We start from the raw sequence: 27,418 nt of genomic DNA, 5'->3' as shown, positions 1-27,418 counted from the left end.
TCGAGTTAGAGGCATAAGTAGTGTCCTATTCACAACCCGTATCATCCGCTTGCGGATAGGCCACCTAATTATGCCTATCAGGGAAGGTATTGCACCTTTTCGGCCTACAATCGATAGAATGCGTATATATTAGTATCAAACTTTGTGCTCCATGAAATGCGTGAAATACTCGTGTTTGAACGCATCGAAAACTTCAATCGAATCCCTATCGATCACTTGAGCCAATGCCTTGAACAAAGATGGAAGACACTGCTCTAATCAACGGCTTCAATAGGGAAGGACGATATCAGGAACAGGAATTATGCAAAAATTCCCAAGCGGGAAAATTTTTGTAATGAAATCCAAAACAAATAAAAGTTTGGACTTTTAGTGTTTCGGATTCTCCTCGTCAGTAACTAACACCAACTTAATGCTAGTTTAGAGAAGTCCAAACCAGCACCAAATTGGCGCCAGTTACCTACTAAATCCAATGAGGTTTGAACTTATCTAACTAGCATTAAGTTAGTGCTAGTTACTGATGAGGAGAATCCGAAATACTAAAAGACCAAACTTTAGGAATAGGAAGAAAATAGGCTCATCAACCTATTTACAGCTGATATGCTGCCAAAACTATGATCCATTCACGTCGAACGGCTTAATACTTATCAGCGACCTGCCACAGTCTGGTTGAATATAGTGATGCTCAAATCATGTTTCAGACAACGACTCAGTCTGTTTCAATTCTGTAACAAACGAATCAATCCAAATCATGTACATCCTCGTCACCCAATCATCATATAGTAATTGTTCTCGATCATCCCGACACCCTTGGACCTTCACCCTCACAAACCCCGCAACTGGATTATGAGGACAACCACAACGAGTGAGAAGTAGAGAGAGGAGTTAGTATTTAGAACAGAAAAATGCGCTTCCAACAGCCACCGAACGAACGAACTCTAAATAACTAATGGCCCTCGCGCGATGATTTGGTACTTTTCTGCACCATTCGTCCGTCCGAACCGTCCTCTCTGACCACCAACCGACTGACCGACCGATCGACCAACTGACCAGAGGGTTAGAAGAATAGAATCACCCTCGTCCTCGTCCGATAGGTCATAAGTGAACCGTTTAGAATCCATTTCTGGTCAGAGCGCGATTCGAGTGTGCTCTCGTCAGTCAGTCAGTTCATCGCACAGTGGTCCCGAATGGGAAAAAGACGGTCATAAATGTTTTCTCGGTTTCCGTTACATTATGGTGCTCAGTCTTCACAAAGGTTCCATCAATTTGTGTTGCATTTCTTTCAGGATTGGTACCATATTTTTACTTAAAGAGGAATTCCATTTTTCGCCAAATTGATTTTCTATTTCACTATTTGCCCTATAAAATTCATTATATGGTTTAAATTATAATAATTTATTTTGTGAAACAGATTTTTTCCACGAAAAAGTCCCATATATCTGTTAAAAAAAGAAAGACTTCTAGTGTCTTCATCAATGTTTTTCTGATGACATTTTCTAAAACTTTGCCGAAGACATCGATCCTGAATATGAACTATTTCAAGATTTTTTATCCCATTACTTGGTTGATTAATTCTCTGACATGTCAACGCCAAGAGCAGAGGCTGTTATTGATTTGAAATTTTCCCGAAGACACCCCATTACTTAAAAGTAAAGTTCACGAGACAATAACTTTTGGGCAGATTTTCACTGTTCTGTACCACTGTGCCTCGGTCGGTTGGCCAGTTAGCGCGTGCTTTTCGCGAAACCGTCGCCATCATTATCGTAAATTGGCCTACAGCATGTGAGTATCGGGGATCTGGGGATATTCTTGCAGCACATTGCGAGAAACCAAAACAACGGCGCAACGGGAAACGGAATGGACGGACGGAACCGGAGGGATTTTGGTGAATAGAGATCATTGCGAATTGGCTCACTCGACTGGTTGGTTCGTTGGTTGGTTCGTTGGTTGGTTGAATTGTTGGATCATATGGATCGGTAAAGTGGGCGTTTAGAAGTGACCGGACATTTCTATTAATAGCGTGTGTTGTTTGCTTCTGTCTGTTTGGGTTGAACAGAAATCCCCATTCAAGCAGGAAGTTCGTCATCGGGGCACTACTTATCGGTTGAATTTGTGGGAATTATGCGATTTCGGAAAGAAACTAAATTAGCGATGGATGTGAAGCAATATTTTTGTACTCTTTATGTCAATAATAATCAATCGTTGTTCAGTCATTTTCTGGTCGAAACAAAATCCATGGCTTACTACGTTGTACCCCTTTACGTAAAAAATATTTTCCATCCAATTTTCTTCAATACGAGGAAATACTCTTCAGATCTATGATGTGAAGATAGAGATGTCGAATCTTGTGCTAAGTTCAGATTCTGATAAGTTGAAATGCAATCCATGGCCTACTATTTTAAAATAATTTCGCCCATAAAGAGCACAAAACCAAATCATTGGTAAGTCAAGGATCTACGTTTCAACTTTGTCTCATCAGTATCGGGCAATTCAAGTTCCGGTTTTTTGGATCTATCATCTATCTGGTGCCTTAATTGATTCTGCCAGATACTGGTGGGATCAACTCGAAATACAAGTCCTTGACTTACAAAAAGCTCTATAAATTTTCCTAAGTTGATTAAAAACAACAAGACTATTTTTAGCTCCACTAGATGCACTAAGTACCGTAGTTCTGCTAAAATTCATGGACTGGTAATATAGCAACTAGTTCTTAATCCAACTTTATTCGCATATATTTGAATAATTCCATAAAAGACGTACCATTAAACCAACTCGTGTCAAACCGTTCACGCTGAAATAGTAGCTCCAATTCTCCCCTCCGCACATTATTTATTCAAATTGATCTCCTATGTAAAATAGATCTACCTGTTTCTGCACTATAACTAGATTAGACGTTATTCGCAAGACTTTCCTTGTCTTACACTGATCACTGCTAGTCGAGGGAGGTGGGCTACACCATTTTACGACTGCTACTAACTTGTGCGCAAATAACTAGCTCAGTCGCATTCCGCAATTTAAACGCGCTCATCATGACACTCCCGGTCGCAGCAACTGGGCCGGAACTTCCACTCCAACAACTTCAACAACACATGCACTGCTGCACATATGCTCATTTCACACATTCTTTCCCAGCAGCAGCAGCACTAGTAGCTCGCGGGCGCGGATCTTCCAATTTGCTTCAATTGTTAATCCCTCCCTTCCTACTAGATGGTTCCCGAGGGAGCGCAGCAAAGTTTCCGTCTCGTCGCGTTCGTTTTTTTTTTGAGCTGGTGGAATCTTTTTTTTTTTTGTTCGTCCGGATCCCAAGGTCCCATTCATTTGCAGCCAGCCGCAGATGAAGAATAATTTTCCCATCTTGCGAACGACGAAGCCAGGCACGTAGCCAGAGGGGGGGCTAGGGGGCTAAAGCCCCTCCCGAAATTTTTCAAAAATGAATTTCAAAAACCGGCGATGTTTAACAAAATTTGTTGCTCATTTGGTTTGAACAAATCTTTGAGAAAAAGTTGAAGAAGGCTATTTCTAACCACCAAAGGCAATGGTCACGAAATTCAGTCACTTTATGCTTTTGCTCGAGCCAGTGCGACGCTAACGATAAAAATAGTAACTTTTATATTGTGTGTCTTGCCTAAAGAATAAAAGAAACTGTTACTATAATTGTTGCTGTAGTAATCTGTCGAGAAGCAAGAAGTGGTGCTCCAGCCAAATACGGTGATTATAAAATTATTGATGATTCGCTTAGGACCGAGTATTCATAATGTGGAACATTTCCTGAAGGTGTAAATGGAGGTTGGACCTTCGGAAGCGAGTTCTACCATGTCAGGCATTTAGCGCTCAACAAATTAGCCCAGATGAAACCATTCATTTCGAACAACTTAAAACACATGGTTGAAAGTGACAATGCTATAATTAAGATCCTTCTATATATGGACGATGAGAACATCAATGTTCCGCTACAAGATCGGATATCGCTTACTCGCAGATTAATGTCATATTTGGGAGAAATGGAATCCATTCGGAAGGATAATTATTCAAATATAATATTAACTTAATCTAGGTAATCTTCTCAAGTTCCAACGGTTTTGCAAAATTCTGAACGTCAATGAGCTAATGATCTTATTCTTGCATTGTAGTGGAATCAGTAGTTTTTTGCACTCACTTTACATTTTGACTTTTACTATAGTTTCAGGGATCTAGGAAAATCAGTCTACGATATTTTTAATTCGTAAGTCCAATGATATGAAAGTATCTAAAAAGAATCTACTTAAATAAATAAATAGATAGTTATTCTCAGTTGCCTGATAATATTGTCGAAGATAGCGTTTAACCCATTCCCCACGAGAGTCAAATGAAAAAACATGTGTTTTTCTCAGGATTATAATTACGACATGATCAGTATCATTTAAACAGAAATTTCATAAAGTTGAGTTAACGCATAACTCGGATGAAGTCACAGAACTAGTAATAGTAGCCTGATCATGAAAATAGGAGTTGAAGTTCACTTTGTTCGGACATTCTTTGCAACGATAAACTTGGATTTCACACTGATATATTCTTATCCATGGAGACAACCTTGACGTTGGTTTCATTCTCCTGTTTAGCAAATGCGTGTAAAGTTTCGTTAGGCGGGTTTTTGGATATTTTTGTACTCATTCCAATTTAGCGTCTTCTACACCTTGTAAACGTGTAGTCTAGAATGCGTAGCATTTTCAATCAGCCCTAAATACTTTGATCTCTTGATGAATCTTGAGAGAAATTTCTAACTTATAAACTAATAATAATAAAATTTAATTCGTCGATGCACTATAGCTTTTCTTGTAACAGACAACATATATTTAGGGTTTTTAGTGTCTATTGTCTTAGTTATGGAATTGTTTTCACTAAGAACATTTCATAATTACATTCAGTTTACTGTGACTATCTCAAGTCATCAGAATTTATACATTTATGCAATAATTTTCAAGCCCCTCCCGAAACAAAATCCTGGCTACGGGCCTGGACGAAGCGTTCGTCGGTGGCTCACACATGTGCTTTCCGGGTGCCGTGGCCTTCCTCGCCGATGATGGTGACGTGATGATTTATCAACGTTTGATACACTGCTGGGGCTCACTGGGAGACAGTGCTAGCAGATCTATGAGTTTTTCTTAAAAATCATGAATTGTAAATTTGAATTAAAAAATAGCACATGAACACTAGTAGAGATTCTTCTTTTGAACGTAAATTCTATATGGTGTTCAAATCGACTGCCATATATTGATGAGACAAAGTCGAAACATTATTCCACTGCATACTAACTTTCTGCCAAAACTCCGATTTTCTCCAATCGTAGAGAGATTTGCAGCAAAATACAATGCTGGTTGGACGAACCATGTTATGATCTCGGCGGAAATCAAAACTTTTTGTTATAATAATATACATCATGCGCGACCAGTTAGTTGAATGTGAGCACAAATGTCGTTAAATGTGTGTGTAGCCTATGTTCTATGACATTAAGGCAGATAAGTGTTTCGTTTATTTCAACTTAACGTCCGTGTGGTGGTTAAGTCGGCTGCCACACACTGATGAGACAAAAATAAACCATTATTTCATAACTTCTTGAACAGAAATTGTCGCCGAAATGGTTTATATTATTTAACATACGGGTCGATTTGTCTTTTTTTACTACCAACGACCAACGAGTTCATAATTTTCATAACTATTACTGCATTGTTGCGGTTTATATATGAGAGCTACGATAATAATTATTCTAAGAGTAAATATATTCTTCTCGAGATCTTAGTAATTTCTACAAAAATCCTGGAAGACGGCGGGACGGGCATAGCATAGTTGGTAAATCGATTGCCTTGTACGCGGGTTACCTGGGTTCGATTCCCAACCCCGCTCATAGGGTTAGAGATTTTTCCAAAAAGAGATTTCTCTAACCCGAAGAGGCGAATGACCCTAAGGTCATTCGACATCTATAATCAAAATAAAAAAAAATCCTGGAAGAATTATCAAATCATCGAAAAAAAATCAGTTCAGCTTTTATTGTCCAGGTAAAGATAACGTCGGTTGAAAAAATATGAAACTTTTCTAATTTGTCAAATGCCGACAGCCGACGACGATGAGACGAGCGACTTCCTCAGCATTTTTAGTTCATAGTATATTCTGACACCAGATTTGCTAAAAAAAACTAAAGAACTCGTCCAAAAACGGCGAGATATGCATTAAACTTAAAATTTAACACGTCTGGTAGGAAAGATCTGAATTATTGCCCAGTAGACTGCTTAGAAATAATTGAATGTTTTAAATCACAATCGGCCTTCTCCTGAGTCTATTTCTAATCCCACCAAAGGTCTTGACTCCAAATTTAAATCAAATCTGATAATTCTAGCTACCGGACCAATGCGTTCGATTTTTTGTGGGATTTTTCGACAATTCACATGACGAAAGTGCATTTAGTTGTATTTTCACCGATAGGTAACACTGTACGCATCAGTTTGTCACTGCTAGTGCAAATAAAAAAGACAATTTTATTGCCTACAACTTTGCCGAAGGCTGCAAATCAATCCAACCTCCTCTGGAGATGTTTGAGTCAGTTTTGTATGGGGCCCAACAACACATCCCCAGCAAACGCCCATGCTCATGGAGTTTGTCATGGGTATTTGAAATGGGTTCAACCCATGAAAACACCATCACCATGGTCAGGTAGATCCCATATAAAATACCATATGTTGGTGAATTTATGGGTTATTGAGACCATTTTATGGTGTCTTGATGGTTGTAAATTTTGGCACGGACCATGTTTAAGGTCTTTCCAAGGGGCTATGTGGTGTTTGAACCCATGAGTATTTGCTCGGGATGGTGATGAATAAGTAGTAGATTCTTTTTTTTACGAAATAATGGTTGGGTTTGGCTGAATACTATGAAGATTTTTAGTGCATGCTATGAGTCATCTCTTAAATAGAAAATTTTAACTCAACATTCCACCACATAAAGGGCCCCAACACTAACTTTTAAAGGAAGACAAATAGAATAAGGATACATTCACAAGAATTCCTAAAAAAGGCATTTTCTGCAACTTTGTAGCAAACATCTAATTTCCAACTCTTTCCGTTGAAAAGTTAGTGATGTCGCCCTCTAAGCGGTGAAACGCAGTACTATTTTTACATTTCTTATAAAAGAAATGTATAGAATTCGCTCAAACTTTCAAGATTTTTTCCGAGGCCCGGAGGGCCGAGTCTTATATACCAATCGACTCAGCTCGACGATTTGGGACAATGTCTGTGTGTGTGTGTGTGTGTGTCTGTGTGTGTGTGTGTATGTAACGGACAAATTCTCATTCGTGTTTCTCAGCAATGGCTGAACCGATCTTATCCAAACCAATTTTAAATGAAAGAACTAAAAAACAGTATGAACGCTATTAATTTGTTTTTGATTCTGATGTTTAGTTTCCAAGATATGAATGTTTGAATGCGTAAAAATGGCGCTTTTTGCAGTTTTTTCAAATTATCTGCCGGAATTGACAATATAGATTAACAATTTATATGTTTTTAGATAGCTTAAATGAATACCTTTCGAACAAGCTATAGATTGTTGAAATCGGACTATTATCAAAAGAGATATTTAATATTAAATGCGGACGAAAGATTTCTATCATTTCCCATTGCCAGAAATATGACCAAAAACATGTAATCTATTATTAACGCCAAAACGGCTTATTTTAGGTCAATAGTATATTCGGAGAATTTAATAGAGGTAATATGCTCTCTCTTTTGGTATTGTGCTTTTGCTGATTAATCCCCCTATGAGTGAGATATTTTCACAAATTTTCTTGGAAGTGATTATAACGAAATGATGCCTTCAGCAAATTTGTAGCTCTTACTTTTGCGAATAACTTTACTGAAGACTTCAAATATCTATTTTGAATACTTTAAAAGTTATGGCTTGTTGTTTGTGGATTACTCTTCGTCGCCTATTTATTGTTCAATATAGTAATAATCCATTGAAATAAGCCAAACATTATTTCGATAAATCGAATTTTGTATTTCATTTTTCTATCTACAACCGCTAGAAATAATCACCGAACACTTCCAAGTTGTCTGGAAGGAACTTGATAACTTGCAAATCAAAATCAGTGCAAAAATGTTCATTTGTGCGAACCTTCTGACTGCAATTTTTCTAACTTATGATCATCGGATTGATCTGAAACCTTTCGGAAAATGAAAAGCTAAATAAATAACTCCAAGCAACGGCGTAGCCAAGAGAAGGTTTTAACACCATACAGCCCGCCCCCCCACCACACAAAGAAAAATATTGGATTGGAGTTAAAAATTTATTGATGCAAACTGATTTAATTCAATATTACAATAACATTATCTGATCCGTAGATTGATAACCTGTTGTTGTAAACATCATGAGGACTTTTGATAAATTGTCGGAATGGGGTCCTGATATGTAACTGATCTATTGGTCTTGATTTTACAGTTGTCTAAATTAGACAACTGTGAAATCAAGACTATTATTAAATAGCATCAATATCAAATTCATGCCTGAAAACATTCCAATAGAAAATTCCAGAGTTCTGTAATCAATCATAATCCTCAGATTTCTTTTCGAATTCTCAGCTTTTTTCCCACACAATATTACGAAAGCTTATTACACAATTTTTCCTAATAGGTTTGTGAAAATTATAAACTATTTGAAATTTTATTTTTATTCTTTATTTTATTTTTTATTTAACCGTGATTTTTTACTAAATAGTGATCATTGCTTCACAACGTAGTCTATTTTTCATGGTTTGCGGTGAGCACGATCTCTCGAATTGCTGAACTGAAAATTATGGAATAGAAATTAATTTTTAGTATTCTTTACAGACCCGCTGGTGCCCTAAGACGATTTCGCTAGAGTTTTAGAGCACTGTGCACCCAGTGCATTAACGCAAGTGACGGAAGGTTATCGAAAAGTTTCGTGAAAATGAAAGTTCCAGTAATGATGATGATTTTCCCAAACGGTTCGTTTTCGTGAGGTTTTTATTTATTCTTTGGCATTAGGATTAGCGATAATAATTCAAATCAAGAATACTACTGGGAAGTCACCTTTAGAAAAAGTCGATATGGAAGTAAAATTTGAAACTATGCACGCATGTACTTCAGAGATAGCGTGATACCAGGAGCTGCGATTTCATTTCAACGCTTTTTTGTGAAAAGGGCGATACTTACAAATGTAAACATAGGGCTTTTTTCTTACATGCGAATGAGGGCTTTGAAACGTAACAAATTTACCTAAAAATTTTGATTCTACGATATTGCTTTCTTAAACTACAGCAAAAAATATAATGGGCGAAACTGTATTTTTGGTTGTTTATTTAAAGTTTCGCTCTCCACGCTCCATGCAAACAAACAGGGCGATACTTTTTTTGCTAGCAGTTTAGAGGCGAAACTGTTATTTTCGTATTTTTTAGGATTATCAGACTGATACCAGCTGTAAATAGTAACAATGATCTCTATTGAAAAAACCCGGACGAAATCGGTGGTGTAAAACGGTAGTTATTGTAAAAAAACGTAAGGGCGATACTTCAATGTTGATAGATGGGACCGAAAAAGTAAACAATCGCCAAAGGGGCGATACTATCATTTTGTCAATTTCAATAGCAAAAACAAATTTTAATTTAATAATTTCAAATACTTTATGAAGTTTTGGGTTTCGATCACTGAATCATGCAAGCTAGGATGTCAAAAAACACAATAGTTCTTAAATAGGAAATAAAACCAAGTCTGGAAATATTCACTGTTGATTTTCTTTGAATGGTATCACTGCTAGTATCGCCCTTTTCAAGAAAAAGCGTTGATTTCTTAGTTCTCAGTCGCGTTGGAAATTTGAGTAAAATATAAACTTCAAATCGATTAAAAAAAACGTTTTTTGTGTTTCAGTACAATATATAACCCCTTTAGGAAAATTCAGTTTTCCCACCACAATATAGATATTTTATTAACAGAGTGTTAGCAATAATTCGTTGGTATGTCTATTTTATGGGCCATTTTTTCGCTTTCCCATTGATTTTGTTTGAGATTTCTAGCACTGATGTTGTCCTATGCTGATTTGAGCGATTCTCTGAGTCCTGCCACTATCCCATGTAGTATGTGTTATCAAAAACATCGCGAAGCATCAAGTTCTAAATGTTCTCAAACGATATAATATCCGAAGAGAGTGATAAGAGTTATAAGAAATGTCTCATCACACTGTTAGGTGGATTAAACACGTTTTTTAGTTAAAAAATGACTCTTAGTATGTACTAGAAGATGTATTAAAATTGTTTCAAACATACTATTCATCTAATTATTTCGTGGACTTGTTGATTTTTCTCGGTGAAAATGAGCAGCAAATTTTCCCATTTTTTCTCCATGGTAAGTGAACGATAGTACGAGTGAATGGAGATCCGTGATATAAGTTTATGCGTCCGACGATGGCTGAAGAACAGTAAGCCGAAACGTTACATGTAAAAAAATTGCTGTTTCATTTTCACCGAGAAAAATCAACAAGTCCACGAAATAAATACGTTGCGGTGACCATAAAATCTTATATACTATTCATCTAAACCCTACCATTTTTTCACAAAAAAAAAGTTCGTTGGAATCGACATCTGACTCACCACCGTGTGTTGTTAGGCCCCATACAAAACTGACTCAGACATCACTTCACGAAAAGCTTAATAACTTCTCCTGAGGAAGTTGGATTGATTTGCAGTCTTCGACAAAGTTGTAGACAATAAATTTGTCTTTCATATTCGCACTTGCAGTGACAAACTGATACATACAGTGCCACCTAGCGGCAAAAATCCATTATGGTGAGTTTTTTCCTAAATCCCATGCAAACTTCGAACAAATTGGTCCGGTAGTTAGACTTGCCCGATTTGGCTCAAATTTGGAACAGACACTCCTGGTGGGACTAGGAATCGAATCAGGAGTGGCCCTATAAGTGTCTTTTTTCCCTGTTACTCTAGTGATCAGCCTTAGAAAGGAACAGAATGAGGTCCTCAAAATAAACTGATCAAAATCTAAGTAATCATGCAAATCAAGTAATATAAAAACCCACGCAATTTTTTTTTTAATTTCATTTAAAATTCTGGAATATTTTAAAGCATCGAGACTTGCGGGGATCGTCTTCCGTTTTTGGGTTTACCGTCAAGTCACTCTACAACAGTTTGTCTTCACATCTCGCCCTGAGCAGAAGCAAAAAATCGTCCCGCGCAAGTGAAACAGTCAATTCTACCTAAAAATCAATCGGTGCCTATCACACAATCAGTCCATATAACAATAGCCTATACCTACTGTGCGATTTAGTGATGAGTGACGGTGCCCAGCAAAAAGCAACCCAGATACGGCCGAACTGTGTTGCTGTTGATTTTTCGAAATGCCCCGTAAGACCAGCCATTCGGGAAGTGGAACAGTTTTTAAAAGTGCAGATGAAACTCAATCTGGCTGAAGTGAAAACCCTACAAATGCATCATATCAAACATTGCGTGCTGATTTCGTTCAACAACATTAACCAAGCTGAGTCATTCGCCTCGCGAAACAACATGCAGCACACCGCCGAATGCGGCAATGTTAAATATAGCATTCCCGTATACATCGAGAACGGCGCTGTAGAAGTTCGTGTCCATTATTTGGCTACGCGTACCCCTGACGGCGCGATTAAAAAATGCTTGCAAAAATACGGAGAAGTAGACTCCGTTACACATGAGACTTGGAGGAATTTTTTCCCGGGCATCCCTAACGGTGTTCGTGTGGTGAGAATGCGTGTGACCAAGCCAATTCCCTCATACATAACCGTCACAGCGTTAGGAAGTGACGATGTTCTCATTCATCAAACATCACTAGTCACGTACCCAGGGCAAATTCCTACGTGCCAGTTCTGCACGAAGAAGCTGCACCTCGGAAAACCTTGCGTAGAAACTGTTAAGGAAAACTCAAATCCAACTGAAATCAGCACCAACAACCAGCAACAACAACAACGAAACGAATGCCGATAACGAACATACTAAAACGACCCTTAAGAGTAAAACACAAACTGGAACATCCGACTGCGAGCAGCAGGAAAGTAGTACGGATGAGGACATGGACGTGAACGATAACGCGAAAGACAAACGAAATGAACCTCAACTTGCAGTGGACAACACTGGCAATGTTTCGCCCCCTAGAAAAAGGATCTCAACACGCAGCAGAAAGCTGCGCCTGAACGAGACCAAAAATTCAACGTAGCTGTTTTTTTTTATTTATTGTAAAAAACAAAAAAATCGGCCTCGTCGAGCTACCGCATTTGGGCCTAAATAAATTAATTAATTATAAAAAAAAAGTCACTCTACAAGATACTGATGAGACGAAAGTGAAACTGCAACGCCTGCTTGAGATCCTGATTATAATGAGAAAAATATTAACCTGCAGACAAAGGTATACAAAATAATTGTGCTACGTAGGGTAGCGCTAACTTATCGCAGCATTCAGTCGGCGCTCCCGTAAGAAGCATAAGAAGCAGAAAAGTTAAGTTGTTTTCCTTTTTATTTTACTTTATTACTTCTACATCCTTATATTTATTTATTTTAGTTTTGCTATAACTTTTCTTTGTGACGGTGATCCCAATGGCTGATGAGGACGACATAAAACATTACGTCACTCCTTTGAATAATCCAACCGGTGCAATACCACAAACTCAAAACTCTAACCAAAATTCTTCTTTCCCTCTCTTCCCCTCTTGATCCTCTAGGGTTCTGGTACAGGGTTTGGTACGGATTCTGTTACGGATGTTGGCACTGGTACTGTTGATACTGGCTACCAAAATATCGCGCCTAACCATAACGTCCCACGTGTTCGGTAATACAATGACGATCCGGGCGATCGATTCGTGGTATATTTCCGGCCTAAAGGGCAAGCCGCATAATAATAAGTTTGCCAATTACGCTAGCATGCGCGAAATTCAACACGAATAAACTTCGTGTCGTGCTCTCAAACCGGAAACAGGCAAACGCGATCGTAAATGACACCCGCTTTAACATTGAGTATCGCGAGTACATTCCGGCTGATGCCGTTGAAAGAGATGGCGTTGCAGCGGAAGAGTCATTGACTGTCGCCGAGTTATAGAATGATGTTGGTATTTTTTAAACCCAAAACCTACCGCAGGTTAAGATACTAGAAGTCAGTTGAACTCAGCATTAGGCACAGGTGATTCACGCAAGAGCGATCCATACCGATCCAATTTCAAATCCGACCCCATATATTGCAAAACACATTTTCGGATTTATTTGACGATGATTTATGTAACTCTGAAGGGGAAACCGATTATGTACCCATTCTTGGTGCGAGAAGTGCTACCTCCTCTCTGAAACTTCCACGTAAAAAAGATGGCACAAATCATGCCATCTACTTCAAAGAAGTTAGCGACAAACAAACTTGCAACTTCTGGTTTCCAAATTCAACGCAAAAATTTTCCGAATCTTCAAACCCAAAAGAAAGACCGCAGAGCTCGACCACAGTGGAAGAACAAGACTGAAACAGGTCTGATTTATTTTAAAACAATTATAGAATGGATCTTCAATGTTTTTAAAATTCCAGCTGAATTTACAGTATTATCTCTACCTGACTCCCAACTATCAGTGATTGTTAAATGGCCCCCACTGTCTTCACTAATCAGTTTCGATCACTAAAACATCGAACATGATCGTTATACAATGGACCAGTACGAGTCTTATCCCAAAATTAGACACATTCAAACAAGTTCTGCACGACGCAAATTGTAACATTTTCGCAATTTCGGGAACATGGCCCGATCATACTTTGGGTTGTCGTGACCTCAATATTATTAGACTAGATAGGGACGATCATTATGGATCCTTTACAGAGCTAACACCCCAACTACACAGACACTGAACTGAACCTGTCAAACACGGATCAAAGAAAGAGACCTATGCGTTGCATCAGTTTATATCACACCTAGAGTTCCGTTAGACTTCCAGCAGCTCAAAGGTGTAACTGAGGATCTCCCTGCGCCCCGCATGATCTTAGGGGATCAACTCACAGAGTCTCGCTTGGGGAGAGGCTTACGATGATAATTGGGCCTCTTTCATTTTTAACCTTTGTGACGAGTTTTGATGGCTATCTTGAATACTAAGGAATCCACAAGAGCCTCAGCCACACTAGCTCGATAACGCAGGTTGACCCTATTCCATGCTTTTCTATTTTTTTTCCTTCAACTCTTTGCTCTTCCTTGAATATTATGGCTTATAATATTGAAAAATATTGCACACCTTCCAGGCCCTTGCTAATTAAATGTCGTTACAACACAAAAAAAAAGAAATCTCTCTTCAAGCAAATTTAGTACGAGACTTAACTGCCCATAAAAGCATAAGGGTCCCATATGGATTTTTGTCGAAAATGGGTTATCTTTTGGATTCTATTCTGTATCACCAATGAATCACAATGCCCAAATAAGATTACCAGGTTTTTTTAGAAAATAAAATACCAAACCATGATTATCCCATCCATAAGGCTTAATGAAAATGTAGATCTTGAACTGCGTTTTTCTCGGTTTGCTGTTTTTTCAATATGGGACTCTTATGCTTTTATGGGCAGTTAATGTCTTCGGCGACGTCTTCGTAAAGTGATCACGCCGTCGATCTTTACTTTGTAGACGGGAATGTAGACACACTAACCATTACTTTTCGTTAGCAACACCATTTGCTTGCTTTAGATAGGAAATTACATTGCTGACCGCATTTTGGCGCACTTTCGTGAGCGACTGAATATTTCTGTGTCAGCTCTTTAGAATAGGATTTTTTTCAGGCTAGTTCATTCATGCACGGTCAAGAGACAGCAATGTTATCGCTTTTTGTTTGTCATGTTAGGTTGATAGTTATTCAAAAACACAGTTTACCGCTTACGTTTCAGCTTATTTTTTATTTCCTTTCAGCCATCAGTTTTGATTCGTTCCAACAACATCCAGCCTCCAATTTGTGTCAGTGCAATGTTATTCATTTTCTGTTGTACTGTTGTATTAGTCAGGATAAGTGTGCCATTTCCATGTACATATTAATTTATTGCTAGAAAGTGGAATCGAAAAACAAATGCAATGTAAACACCAAAAGGGCACACAACTGGAACCTCGCCAAAGGCGCCAGAAGACCACGCTACGGTTCTGAACATGAATACTCCGTATATTCAGAGTATCATTACAACAAGTAATGGTCCTGTTAGGCCCATTCTGATCCCAAGCGGATCTTCAGAGTTGAACTATTCCTTAGCCAAGAGGGCATAATGATTGGTGTTGGAGAATGGTGTAACTCTCTTTAGTATTTCTGAAAAAGGACGCTTAAAGCGTCTTTCAAGGGAACGCACAGTGGCGGATTTCCCAAAAAACCTGGCCAAAAGTCGAAAATGGTTTTGATTGACCTGCAAAGGTACATACCACGGTTTTTTTTTGGGCTCAGATTACGATTTTGATGTCAAATTTTCAAAATTCAAAATGGCGGATACAAAATGGCCGACATTTTAATCTAAATATAAGTAAATTTTCTCGAATGAATGGTTTCAATGGTTCCAGTGTATGCCAATGACGTTTATAATGTATCGAATTTTAAATAGTGTGTAGTTAAATGATAGGTTTAATTGATTTGCACGCATCAAGATGTTTAGGTGTCTAGATGATGTAGCTATGTAGAGAATTGATGTTATTAGTCATTTCAAACTATGTATTTTGAAATATTATACAACATAGTTACAAAACTTACAGAGAGTTCAACTGTACGATTATTATTCAATTGCTGTCCTATGGACATATTTCTTAAAGAGCGAAAGATAGTATTTTTCAAAATTATAGAAAATAAACCGATTCTGCGACGAAATACATGGAGTGAAAATTGACAACAAGTTTGCATGCAAATTGTAGTAACTAAAAAATTAATATGACAAAATACGAAAACAAGTGAAATTCACTAAGATTCATAGTTTTATTTAGATTGTTAGACCAAGATTTCGTCCAAAGTCCATTATTGCGATGAAGCGTCCATTTAAATTCATGCGTTATACTTGGTCAGAACACGCTTGTACTGCTTCCTGGTATAGCTTGGAGCAACCACGTTTTGTTGTCATGTTTGCTGACACACTAAGACTGACAACCATCTCACAAACAAATTCGCTAAGCTGGAGTGTACGTCAAAGTGAGCTTTTTGGCCAAATCACGGCCGGAGATCCCAGTATTCTTTTGCACTACTCTATTGATTTTCGCTCGTAGCATCCAGTCATATATTCCACCTTTAGATTTGTTTTGCTTTGCATGATCAAACGTCATAGTTTCCCGGTAACGGTTAAGCATGTTATTCGTAATCGATTTTTGAAATTTGGAACCTTTGGCGATCGCGTCTTTTGACCTCGTTGGTTTTCAATATCAACGACCAAAATTATTTACGTCTTTTGCGTTCCACTTTTGATAACTTTTGGAAATGTTTATACATTTCGATGAAATTTTCACAACTAACTACACAATTTTTCCTAAACAAAATGCAGTATTGTGCGACTCGATATGACAACCGAGGGGGCAGCAGTAATTAAAAGTACGAGTTTTAAACTGAAAATCTTATAATCCGTTTCCGTCTCCACTTAATCAAAGTTTACTCTTAAACGGGCAAATTTCAAATGGAGAATCGTCCAAGGAACATAAATTGCCTTGAAATATAGTGGACATACGTGGATAAAAAAAAAGTATTTCAATAATTCAGCAAAAATGTGTGTTGAAACCGTCTGCTTCAACAGCACGAAAATTATTGACATTTTCTATAAAAAACCGAATTTGACATCAATACAGATAATAAAAGTACATACCGTCAGCATAACTTTCCATTATTCCAAATTCGAAACCGGCAGTTTTATCAAAATCCAGTTACACTTGAATAATACTGATATTTCGAGCGCTCGATAAAAAAGTATCAGCGAAACGCGATGGTTTAAACTGTTTGGATATGCCAACAGTTCAAATATGGATATTTTGGAGCGCTTCACTTATAATAGCATGCGGCAGCACCATCTGAAGGACAATATATGTACTAGAACCCAAAGTAAGTGCAATGTTCGACTTTTGGCCAGGTTTTTGGGCAAACGAACGCTTCAAATTATCCGAGCGATTTTTGTACGCGAGGCAGGGTGATAGATGATGTCGTCTTTCCCCACAGTAGGCACAGTCTTGTCGAACAAGATGTAAATAGGCAAAGTAGTTCCACTAAAGGTCACCCGATACGACTGTGTAGGAACATATTGTATTGCCTCTTGCTCCGCCCTGTGCGGTTACCATTCAAAATCATCGCTCACTGGAGCATGAACCAGCCAATCCCACGCTTCAGTAGATCCACACATGAAAAGCTCGAAACGGTAATCACACCGTCAATCTCAACTTCGCAGGCAGACATGTAGGCGCGGTAGTCCTTCATAAAATATTATTTAATGATTACCAATCTGAGAATATCTGGGCAAACTTTCGGGATGCTTGGTGGAAAATCTGTGATCCGAGAGCACATCAGACCTGCATCTTCCCGGATGGCGAATATGATTTACCATCAAAGGCTCTGGTTTTTCCTTCAAAATCAGACACATTGAACTCTATCGGACCATATCTGATGTGCTCTCGGATCACAGATTTTCCCCAATCAATCGTCTGCTTAGTAAACCACTCTGAACTTACTGTTTCCCGGAAGAATAGTCAATCCGTCCGTCGCCTTGAAACATCTAGCGTTAACTGACTTTACAAAGTCCCCCGCGAAAATGCTCCGTCTGTCGCCTTCGAACATTGCAATGATGGTATTACAGACAAATTGGCGATGAATTTATATTTAAAATTTCACAAAACGTTAGTGCACTGTTAATGCTCCATATTGATGGCTTTACCCGAAATTTGCTGAGAAATATCAATTTCCCGCATTTTTTTTTCTAATTATTGTTTTTCGAAATTGAATTAAATCAATTGAAATTTTTCCGACCGGTGTGTAAATTCTGCTCAATTTTTCATCGCTGCGTTTCGCCCTCTGTGCACTTTGTGCGAGTAAATAATAATCCTGAGAGTCTGCAAGGGGAATTATTGTAAAAAATTTTCAACCGAGACTGCCTTGTCAAGTCAGCAAAGCTTCTTATGTAATTATCTATAGCAGAAGAAATAGTAAGCTTAGCAATACTTTTACTGATTCTCCTAATTCACGAATGAACTTGATTCTATTAAAGCAAAAGTCCTACTTATCTTCATACTATGTTGCGTTTCGGCTTCGCCTCTTCAGAAACCGACACTAACGTATTGTCGGAATAGATTAGCGCCGGCTTGACGCAAATCCCTTAAAACTAAAACACACTATGTGTTTCAATCAAACGACTGATCAAACGTGATGTCCCGTTCGAGCAGAAGTTCTGTTTATGCCGATGAGACACAAGTGAAGCCGAAACTTGTCTTGGCTTAGCAGGCCTATGCGAAAGCACTATGCTATATTACACCCTAAGGAGGAAAATTTGGTAAAAACCAAAATTTCTCACTAGGGTGAAAATTTGTTGGTAAAAACCAGTCTTTGTACAGGAGGGCACAAATCCTTATTTCATACTATGTTGCGTTTCGGCTTCGCCTCTTCAGAAACCGACACTAACGTATTGTCGGAATAGATTAGCGCCGGCGCTAATCTATTCCGACAATACGTTAGTGTCGGTTTCTGAAGAGGCGAAGCCGAAACGCAACATAGTATGAAATAAGGATTTGTGCCCTCCTGTACAAAGACTGGTTTTTACCAACAAATTTTCACCCTAGTGAGAAATTTTGGTTTTTACCAAATTTTCCTCCTTAGGGTGAAATATAGCATAGTGCTTTCGCATAGGCCTGCTAAGCCAAGACAAGTTTCGGCTTCACTTGTGTCTCATCGGCATAAACAGAACTTCTGCTCGAACGGGACATCACGTTTGATCAGTCGTTTGATTGAAACACATAGTGTGTTTTAGTTTTAAGGGATTTGCGTCAAGCCGGCGCTAATCTATTCCGACAATACGTTAGTGTCGGTTTCTGAAGAGGCGAAGCCGAAACGCAACATAGTATGAAATAAGGATTTGTGCCCTCCTGTACAAAGACTGGTTTTTACCAACAAATTTTCACCCTAGTGAGAAATTTTGGTTTTTACCAAATTTTCCTCCTTAGGGTGAAATATAGCATAGTGCCTACTTATCTTGTCAGTGAAATACTATACAACTTCTATTATATTTTGTCAATGTGAAATTGTTCATTTTTTAAATCTGAAATCTTTCTTGAGGGACATTGTAAAATCCATTAGTTATTGGTTAAATTATTTTAAGGACACTTAACTTCATATTCACCGTGGTATATTCGCTGACAGTGCTGCTAGTGTTGCCGAATGTCGAAACTTCAGTCTACCATCTGATCTCACTCAAAACATAAGTCAAATGGCACCATTGCTACCAGACGACACACAAGTGTATCTCACAGAGTGTCGCTTTGTATACTCTGTAGAAGGAAAATATCGTTGCTTCTACCTACCTATTAAGAAGCGATGATTGACGATCGACTTGACTATATCAAACATAATGTACTGATCATTTTCAAGACGATCACTCAAACAGAGTCGTTGTGTATATGGATGATGATTTAATCGAAGTACAACTGCACAATCTGGCAACACGTACCAATAATCTCGTAATAAAAGTACTCATGTTCATCGATACTCTGCCCACAGATCACTATTTCATCATTTCGGACAGCCTCAGCTCTATCGAGGCTCTTCGTGCGATGAAGCCCAAAAAGCAATTCCCATATTTCCTGGGGAAGATACGGGAGTCCTTGTGTACGTTATCTGAAAAATCTTATCAGATTACCTTTGTTTGGGTCCCCTCTCATTGTTCTATCCCGGGCATTAAATGGTGACATATACGAAAGACCAATCTGCTTCAACGAATTTTTTAGTATTTGTCGTCAAAGCACACTCAAAAGTTGGCAAACCTCTTGGAGCAATGGTGAACTTGGACGATGGCTACATTCCATTATCCCAAAGGTATCAACGAAGCCTTGGTTCAGGGGGATGGATGTGGGTCGGGATTTTATTCGTGTAATGTCCCGACTTATGTCCAACCACTACACCTTGGATGCGCATTTGCGTCGTATTGGGCTTGCGGAGAGTAGTCTGTGCGCTTGTGACGAGGGCTATCACGACATCGAGCACGTTATCTGGGTATGCGCCGGGTACTTGGACGCCAGGTCTCAGTTAAAGGAATCCCTTCGGGCCCAAGGTAGACCACCCAATGTCCCAGTCCGAGATATGCTGGCAAATCGTGATTTCCCCTATATGTCCCTTAGTTATACTTTCATAAAAACAATAAATATCCCAATTTAGCCCCTCTCTTTAATTTCTCGTTTTTAGAAATTTCCTCCTGCCTTGTGGAACCGATCAGCTCCAGAGTGTCACTATGTAACCGCCGTCGCCCTTACCACTACGCCTGCATTGAAGGAAACTGAAGCGAGAGCGACTCGAGGTCCGATGACTTTTGAAGGATTCCCCGCGGGTCCGAAGAATACCATCCGCCAATCCGACCTACTAGACTGAGGCGCAAATTTGTTTCGCTGATCTCCCGTTTGCTCGAAAGTTGCAAGTTTTTCTCTTCTCTTCCGGTCACCATCTACGCCTTCTCTCCCCTGTCCTTGATACAACTGCTTCTACACCGATTTTGGAAATAATCCCCCCTCTGAATATCTTGACCAAGCATAAGTCTCCGCTAAAAAAGTTCAAATTTATATTCTGTATTCCTAGTTTTAAGATAGTTGTAATTTGACCTCTTTGTTAAAACTATTGTCCCCCATCTTGTAAATAGAATTGTATCCCTAGTTTTAAAAACCTGTGAATTTTCTCATAAATATTTGTTCCCCCTTTTGTGTATTAAACTATATTGTTAGTTTTAAGATAACTGCAAATATTTCCCAAAAAACTATTACTATTGAATTCCTTGTTTTAAAATTTTTCAAAAAAAAATCTTTTGCCCCCTCTCTTGTATATAGAATCTTATTTCTAGTCTTAAGATAGCTGTAAAATTTTTCTCTTTTTAAAAAAATATTTCAACATTGTAACCTCCTAGTTTTAAAATATCCAAAATGCAAAAACAGAAGAATTTGGCACCGCTAAGCTAACGCATTTGTGCCTATCAAATAAACGAAATGAATAAAAAAAACCACCTTCTTGTAAGTCCACAGTCCGGTTCGATCTTTAACTCGATGCAGGGTAAACAACACTTCCTGTTTGCTAGAGATATTCGGATAGAGATGTTGAGGTTTCGCTTGAAACACTCTTTTCGTCGTTTACGGCTTCTGGCTTTCGATCTCCCCTCATTCCAGTCTTCCTGGCTGTTTTTTTATTCATTTCGTTTATTTGATAGGCACAAATGCGTTAGCTTGGCGGTGCCAAATTCTTTTGTTTTTACATTTTGGATATTTTAAAACTAGGAGGTTACAATGCTGAAATATTTTTTTTTAATAAGAGAAAATAATTCCTGGCTGTTGACAAATGTTTTCCGAACATTTTATTTGCGTTGATGACAGTTGTGATGGGGCCACACTCAACAATTTCGCCAACTTGCCGTCCGAGTAGTTCGGATTTTCTCCGTTTCTCATTTGAAGGGCAAATGTCAAAATTAAACAGTAGGGATGATGCTACACACAAACATCTTTAAAATGAGGGCTGTGCACTGTGCAGGTTGTCTTTAATACTTAATGAAAAAATGCGTAAAGTTGATCAGTTTTTGATCGTAATACACATTGGACAATTTCACTGATAGCATTCCGATCAGGCATGTCATCGAGATTACGGTTCCGGAAAGCGCCCTAGAATTGGTCCCGTTGTCTCAAAAAGTGACTGACTGTGTGAGTAGGAGGCTGTGGTCCTTACTCTATATGGTACAAGGCTTACTATGACTAGGATCCAGACCAACCCTGACGAAAAAATCTGTACACCATGCGAACTGTGTGCCTAATCGTGGTGAACGATTTGCGCTACGCTTGCTGCGGTGTACGATAAACACAGTAAACAGAGTTTCAAAATAAGATTCAAGATTGGACCGATCCTCGTTGAACCTTATATTACAAATGGTAACCAGTAAATACCCTAGGACCTTATTGATTTCGATCAGACTGGCGATAAAAATTTACGGACTCGATTGATGTGGCTATCACTTAATGGAACCACTTTGAATCCTTTACCCTGATTGTAGAAAACCAATAAAACTGCCAAACCGCTTCTCCATCAGACGAAAAAATAAAATAAAATCCATTGCACCGCCGCGCCTGCAAAAGCACACCTACCGCCGTAAATTTTCGCATTAGAAAGTCTCGGTTACATTTCGCGCCCAACGCGCCGCGGCCACCGCGCGCACTGTGCAATACTTTGGTTGCACTTTGGCGTTAGCGCTCAGTGGTCGATGATCTCACAGCTCAGGCTGCAACACTTTTATGACCTCGCTGGTTGCTGCTGCTACAAACCGGAGCAGAGAGTAGGTAATATCCATAAATGTCTAGATATCGAAATGAAAATATTTTTCTTAAAATCTCTTTAACTGGAGTTGGAAGAACGAGCAGTTCGAAGGGGAGGGGGGGTCGTAGTTGCTGACGGGGACCGGAGCAGATCGATACACTTTTGCTCGGACGTAGCCGGCAATAAAAAGTTGCAGTTACTGCCCGGGCATACATACGAAACCGATTTAATTAAATCCAATCTGAGGAATAATAAAGTATTTGAACAAACAACCGGTAGCTGGAGCTGGCGTACCGGCGGACAGGACGTGTAACTTTACGCGCCAACCGATGGTAGTTTTATGCAAATCTGCGCCCGCTCGCAGATGGATGCTGCAGCAGCAGCAGCGAGAAGGCGAAAGGCGAGAGTAATGATGGTACATTTTTCACAAGATTGTTTTCAACCTATTTTTTATGATAATTTCGCTTACAAAGAGTTACAACGCGATTGGTGAAAAACTGGAGTGCTTCCGAACTGCGGGGTTAATTAAAAACTTGCGTCTTGGGTCGGTACTGCTGAGGTGTCACAGCGGTGGTGTGGGCGGCAGACCGAGTTGATTGAAACAGATTAGTTCAAGTTTTTTTTCTCTCTTTGCGAGGCCGGGAACGGGAGGGCTTCAATTAATGGCAAGGTCTTTCACTTACGGGAGTAATTAGAATTTATGGCTCCGTCGGACGGTTTCTGGATCCACGGAAAATATGAGATTATTGCGGCTTCCGCTAGCGTCTTAATTGAACATACGTGGCAAACGGCTTCGGTTATATATTTTTTTCGCTCGAACCGAAGGCGGAGGTAATATTGGCGAAAGCGAATGGACAGCAATACAGTTTGCGTTTGGCCGTGGTGAACGGCCGTAAAATGCGGAATGTGGTAAGTAAATCTGTCACTGTCAACTTTACCATCTTGTTATAAACAAAAATTAGCAAACGTGTTCTCGGGCTTCTCGTTAGCAAATCAGAATTTCCCACAGTCGAGGTCGATTCGGTTGATGGGGGAATCGCAATCTAAATGATCTCGTTATAAATGCACCAAATAAAAAAAACGGTCAAACTCTTACCTTTTGGCACTGTCGAGAAAGAACTCGTACTCCTTGCCCATCTTGCAGCAGAGCGCCTTACGAAAGTGTCCCTGCGAGCAGTTGGTGTTGACCATGTGACCATCTGAAAGTTGGAAGAAACAAAACAAACGAAAAATGAAAAAAAAAATCAGTTACAAGTCGAAGGAGGCGGTGACGGGAGGGGAAAATTTGAAAGGTGAATTTCAGAAGGAAACAAGATCACTTGGGCGGATTGTTGCAGGCCATCGCCGCGGAGCGTTGATCGAAGTTGTTATTTATGCTGTAATTTCGCTTTTCAACGAAACAAAAGGAAAAAGTAGCAACCGCACCGAATGGGGAGGGAAAATGAAATAAGCTAATCAAAATGTTCCAAATATTTTCATATATAAGATACCATGGCCCACGGGATCATCATGATGCGTTGATGGTTGGGATGCGTTCCGTTGCGCCGCTGAAAAAAAAAGCTACCAGCCACCGGCGAACCCGGTTGACGCTAATTAACGGTGGTGGTGTAATAAAAGCTGTGAAAAACCGAACGCCGGTAGGAAAGAGGGACGGAAGAATATTTGGTCGATTATTGTGTGATATTTCCCCGCGATGCCCTTGGACGTATCGGAGGGTTCGATCGGTTGGTCCAGCTTGGTGGTGGTCGTGTTTAATTTCACTGATCACTGAGATGTAGACAAACTCGTGTTATGAACGATAATGACGTTGAGTGTGAATTTTAGATCGTATAGTAAGTTATCAATTGATAGGGGAGATGCTAATATTTATTGATTAATCCTCCTAAAAGTGAAATTCTTCAATTAATTTTTTTTTGTTTGGTAGTAGCAATGATCTGACGTATTTGAAAAAGTTGTTGAAATTGCTTTCGCGAATATCTTTGTTAAATACACTAAATATCTTCTTTAAATACTTTAGCAGTTATGGCTCGTTATGTTTGGGTGAGCCCCAAAAATATTTTTAGGTATCTTTTCAATTATTATTTCTACGAGTTTTATATATTCAATTGAAGTTCCTCCAAATATTAAAATACACATTTTTATTACGCATAATTTGTCCTATCTCTAGTATTTTCGAAGATATTGGGCATTTTTCCAAAAAACAATAGTTTTTTTCAAAACATTTATAATTCTACTGATGACAACGAGAGACAAGTGAAATCCCTTGAGTTTTAAAGGAATGATGTAGCACTTCAAATTATCCAATGAATTAATTTTACCCGTTCAAAAATTATTACTTTTAAAACTTTCAATATAAATTCTAAGCCACAAGATCAATGATCTAATCTAGAAAGATACGAATCTTTACAAAACGAATAATTTTCCGGAACATGCTGAAGCTTTATCGACCAAATTTAAGAAGTTATGTTCTAAAATAGAATGTAAGGGGCTATTCGAAAGCTACGGTCAATAACTTCGAGTGTAAATGGAGATTTTTGGTCTTAAGATCGCAAAAACAAGTTCATTAACATTTTTAAAGATTTCATCTGGATTAAAATTAAAATTACAACAAATATCTCACTTCAAGAGGCATTAATCACTATAACTAGATTACTAAAATGAAGACCTTTGATCATCATAAAACAACCTGGAAGACATCATTGCTGTACGCTTTACCGTTTTCGCCTAATTCTTCGAACGATTTTTGGCGAAAAAAAACACTGTGCGTTGTTGGCCCGCTCACATTTACAAGTCACGGTGTCACTCAGGTAGCAGAACAGCACAACTGTCCAAAGTTGCCGTTCAATTCACTTTCCGTGTCTCATTCGTTGACGTTCGCCATGACCAGTATGCCGTAATCAGTTCAATTTATTAATTTCATTGATTTTATTTTTTTGAACTTATTTGTTCAATTCGTTCATTTTGTTCATTTTAATTCATTGTTTAATCATTTTTCATCATCTTATTTTCATTTTTTCTTCATTTTGCATAAATTTTTTATTATTTTTATCCATTTTTAATACTCTTTTCATTCACTTTTTTAATTGTAATTGTAATTGTTTATTGAGGGCTTTAACCAGGTGGTCATTCGCCCGTAATTTTTTCTTTTTTTTATATTTTTGGTAATTATTTATACATATCTTACTTATTTTCATTATACTTTTTATTCATTTTTATTTGTTTTTTTGCTTCGTTTTATATGAAATTTAATTATTTCTTATCCCCTCTTTTATTCATTATTTGATATGTTTTATTAATTTATAAAAAAAATTATTCATTTTGTATTGATTTTCTGCTCATTTTTATTCATTTTTTTCGCTTTTATTGATTTTTTTATTCATTATTATGCTTTGTTTTTATTTTTCACCAAAGAAATGGGTCAGTTTTCATTCAATTCCAATTTTTTTATGAATAATTGTACTATTTTTTCATCGTTTTCTATTTATCTTTTATTTATTTTGCATCAATTTTTTACTCAATTTCTATTCATTTTTCACACATTTTTCATTCGAAAGATATTTTTTATTTTTCATTGATTTTATTAATCCTGTTAAGATCGTCGCTCAAAAGGGTTTGAATTTTGCAGAAAAAAAATATTTTCATGTTATGGCCAGTCCTATTTATTTTGTATTTATTTTATATTCGTTTTGCATTAATTTTTATTCATTTTGCATAAATTTAATACTCATTTTAAATTCATTTTTATTCGCTTTTAATATTTATTTTTTACCCTTATTTTATTTATTTCCAATTCATGTTTTATTAACTTTTTTATATATTTTTATTTGCTTTTTATTCATTTTTAATTCATTTTCCATTCAATTTTTATACATATTTTACTCATCTTTCATTCAATTTTAATATTTTTTTTATTAATTTGTTTCATTTTTTAATCACATTTTTGATTCATTTTATACATATTATTAATATTACCCATTATATTCAATTCATTAATTTTATTCACTTAGTTCTTTTTGTTCATTTCGTTCATTCAGTTCATTTGGTTCATCTTTTATTTATTTTCAGTTTTTATTCACTTTTTATTAATATTTTATTCATTATTCAACTTTGGTTTATTTTCTATTCATTTTTATTCAGCTTTTATTAATTTTTTTAATTTTAATTTTAATTAATTTTATTTTTTATTCAATTTTCATTCATTTTTATTCCCTTTGTTTGATTCAGTTTTTTTAATTTTTAATATAGTCTTTATTCATTGTATTCATTCTATTCAAAATGCTCATAATATTCATTCTATTTTTTCTGTTCATCCTATTTATTCTATTCTTTCTATTCTTTCTATTCATTTTATGGCTTATTTATTTTAATTTCATCAATTTCATTATTTTACTAATTTTATTATTTTATTTGTTGCAGTATTTTTTAAGTTTATTCATTTTTATTCATTTAATTCATTCTGTTCATTTTATTTATTTGATTCCTTTTATTCATTTTGTTCATTTCATCGATTTTATTCATTTCATTCCTTTTATTCTTTTTATGATTTTTATTCTAATTAATCCTATTATTCATTTAATTCATTTTATTCTTTTTATTTCTTTTATTCTTTTTATTTTTTTATTCTTTTTATTCTTTTTATTCATTCCATTCATTTTATTCATTTTATTTCCTTTTATTCATTTTATTTATTTTATTCATTTTATTCATATTCATTTTAATCATTTTATTCATTCTATTCATTTTATTTAATTTATTCATTTTATTCATTTTTTTTATTTTATTTCGTTTTATTCATTTTATTAATTTTATTCATTTTATTCATTTCATTAATTTATTAATTTTATTAATTTTTTTTATTTTATTCAATTTATTAATTCTATTCATTTTATTCATTCTATTCATTTAGTTCCT

At 37.2% G+C, this 27,418-nt stretch overlaps 1 protein-coding gene across 1 annotated transcript in view; it reads right to left on the bottom strand.

The window, feature by feature from the left end:
• Positions 1-27,418, bottom strand: part of LOC131694082 (fringe glycosyltransferase) — a 452,643-nt gene that overhangs the window by 213,789 nt on the left and 211,436 nt on the right. Inside the window, exon 4 of the mRNA XM_058982458.1 lies at positions 23,604-23,706. Within this exon, the coding sequence (XP_058838441.1) occupies positions 23,604-23,706 (103 nt within the window). The remainder of the gene's footprint in view (positions 1-23,603; positions 23,707-27,418) is intronic.

The sequence above is a fragment of the Topomyia yanbarensis genome, chromosome 3, assembly GCF_030247195.1.
Source record: "Topomyia yanbarensis strain Yona2022 chromosome 3, ASM3024719v1, whole genome shotgun sequence".
Taxonomy (NCBI): domain Eukaryota; kingdom Metazoa; phylum Arthropoda; class Insecta; order Diptera; family Culicidae; genus Topomyia; species Topomyia yanbarensis.
Note: the sequence above shows the minus strand (reverse complement) of the source record. Positions and strands in the feature narration are given on the sequence as shown.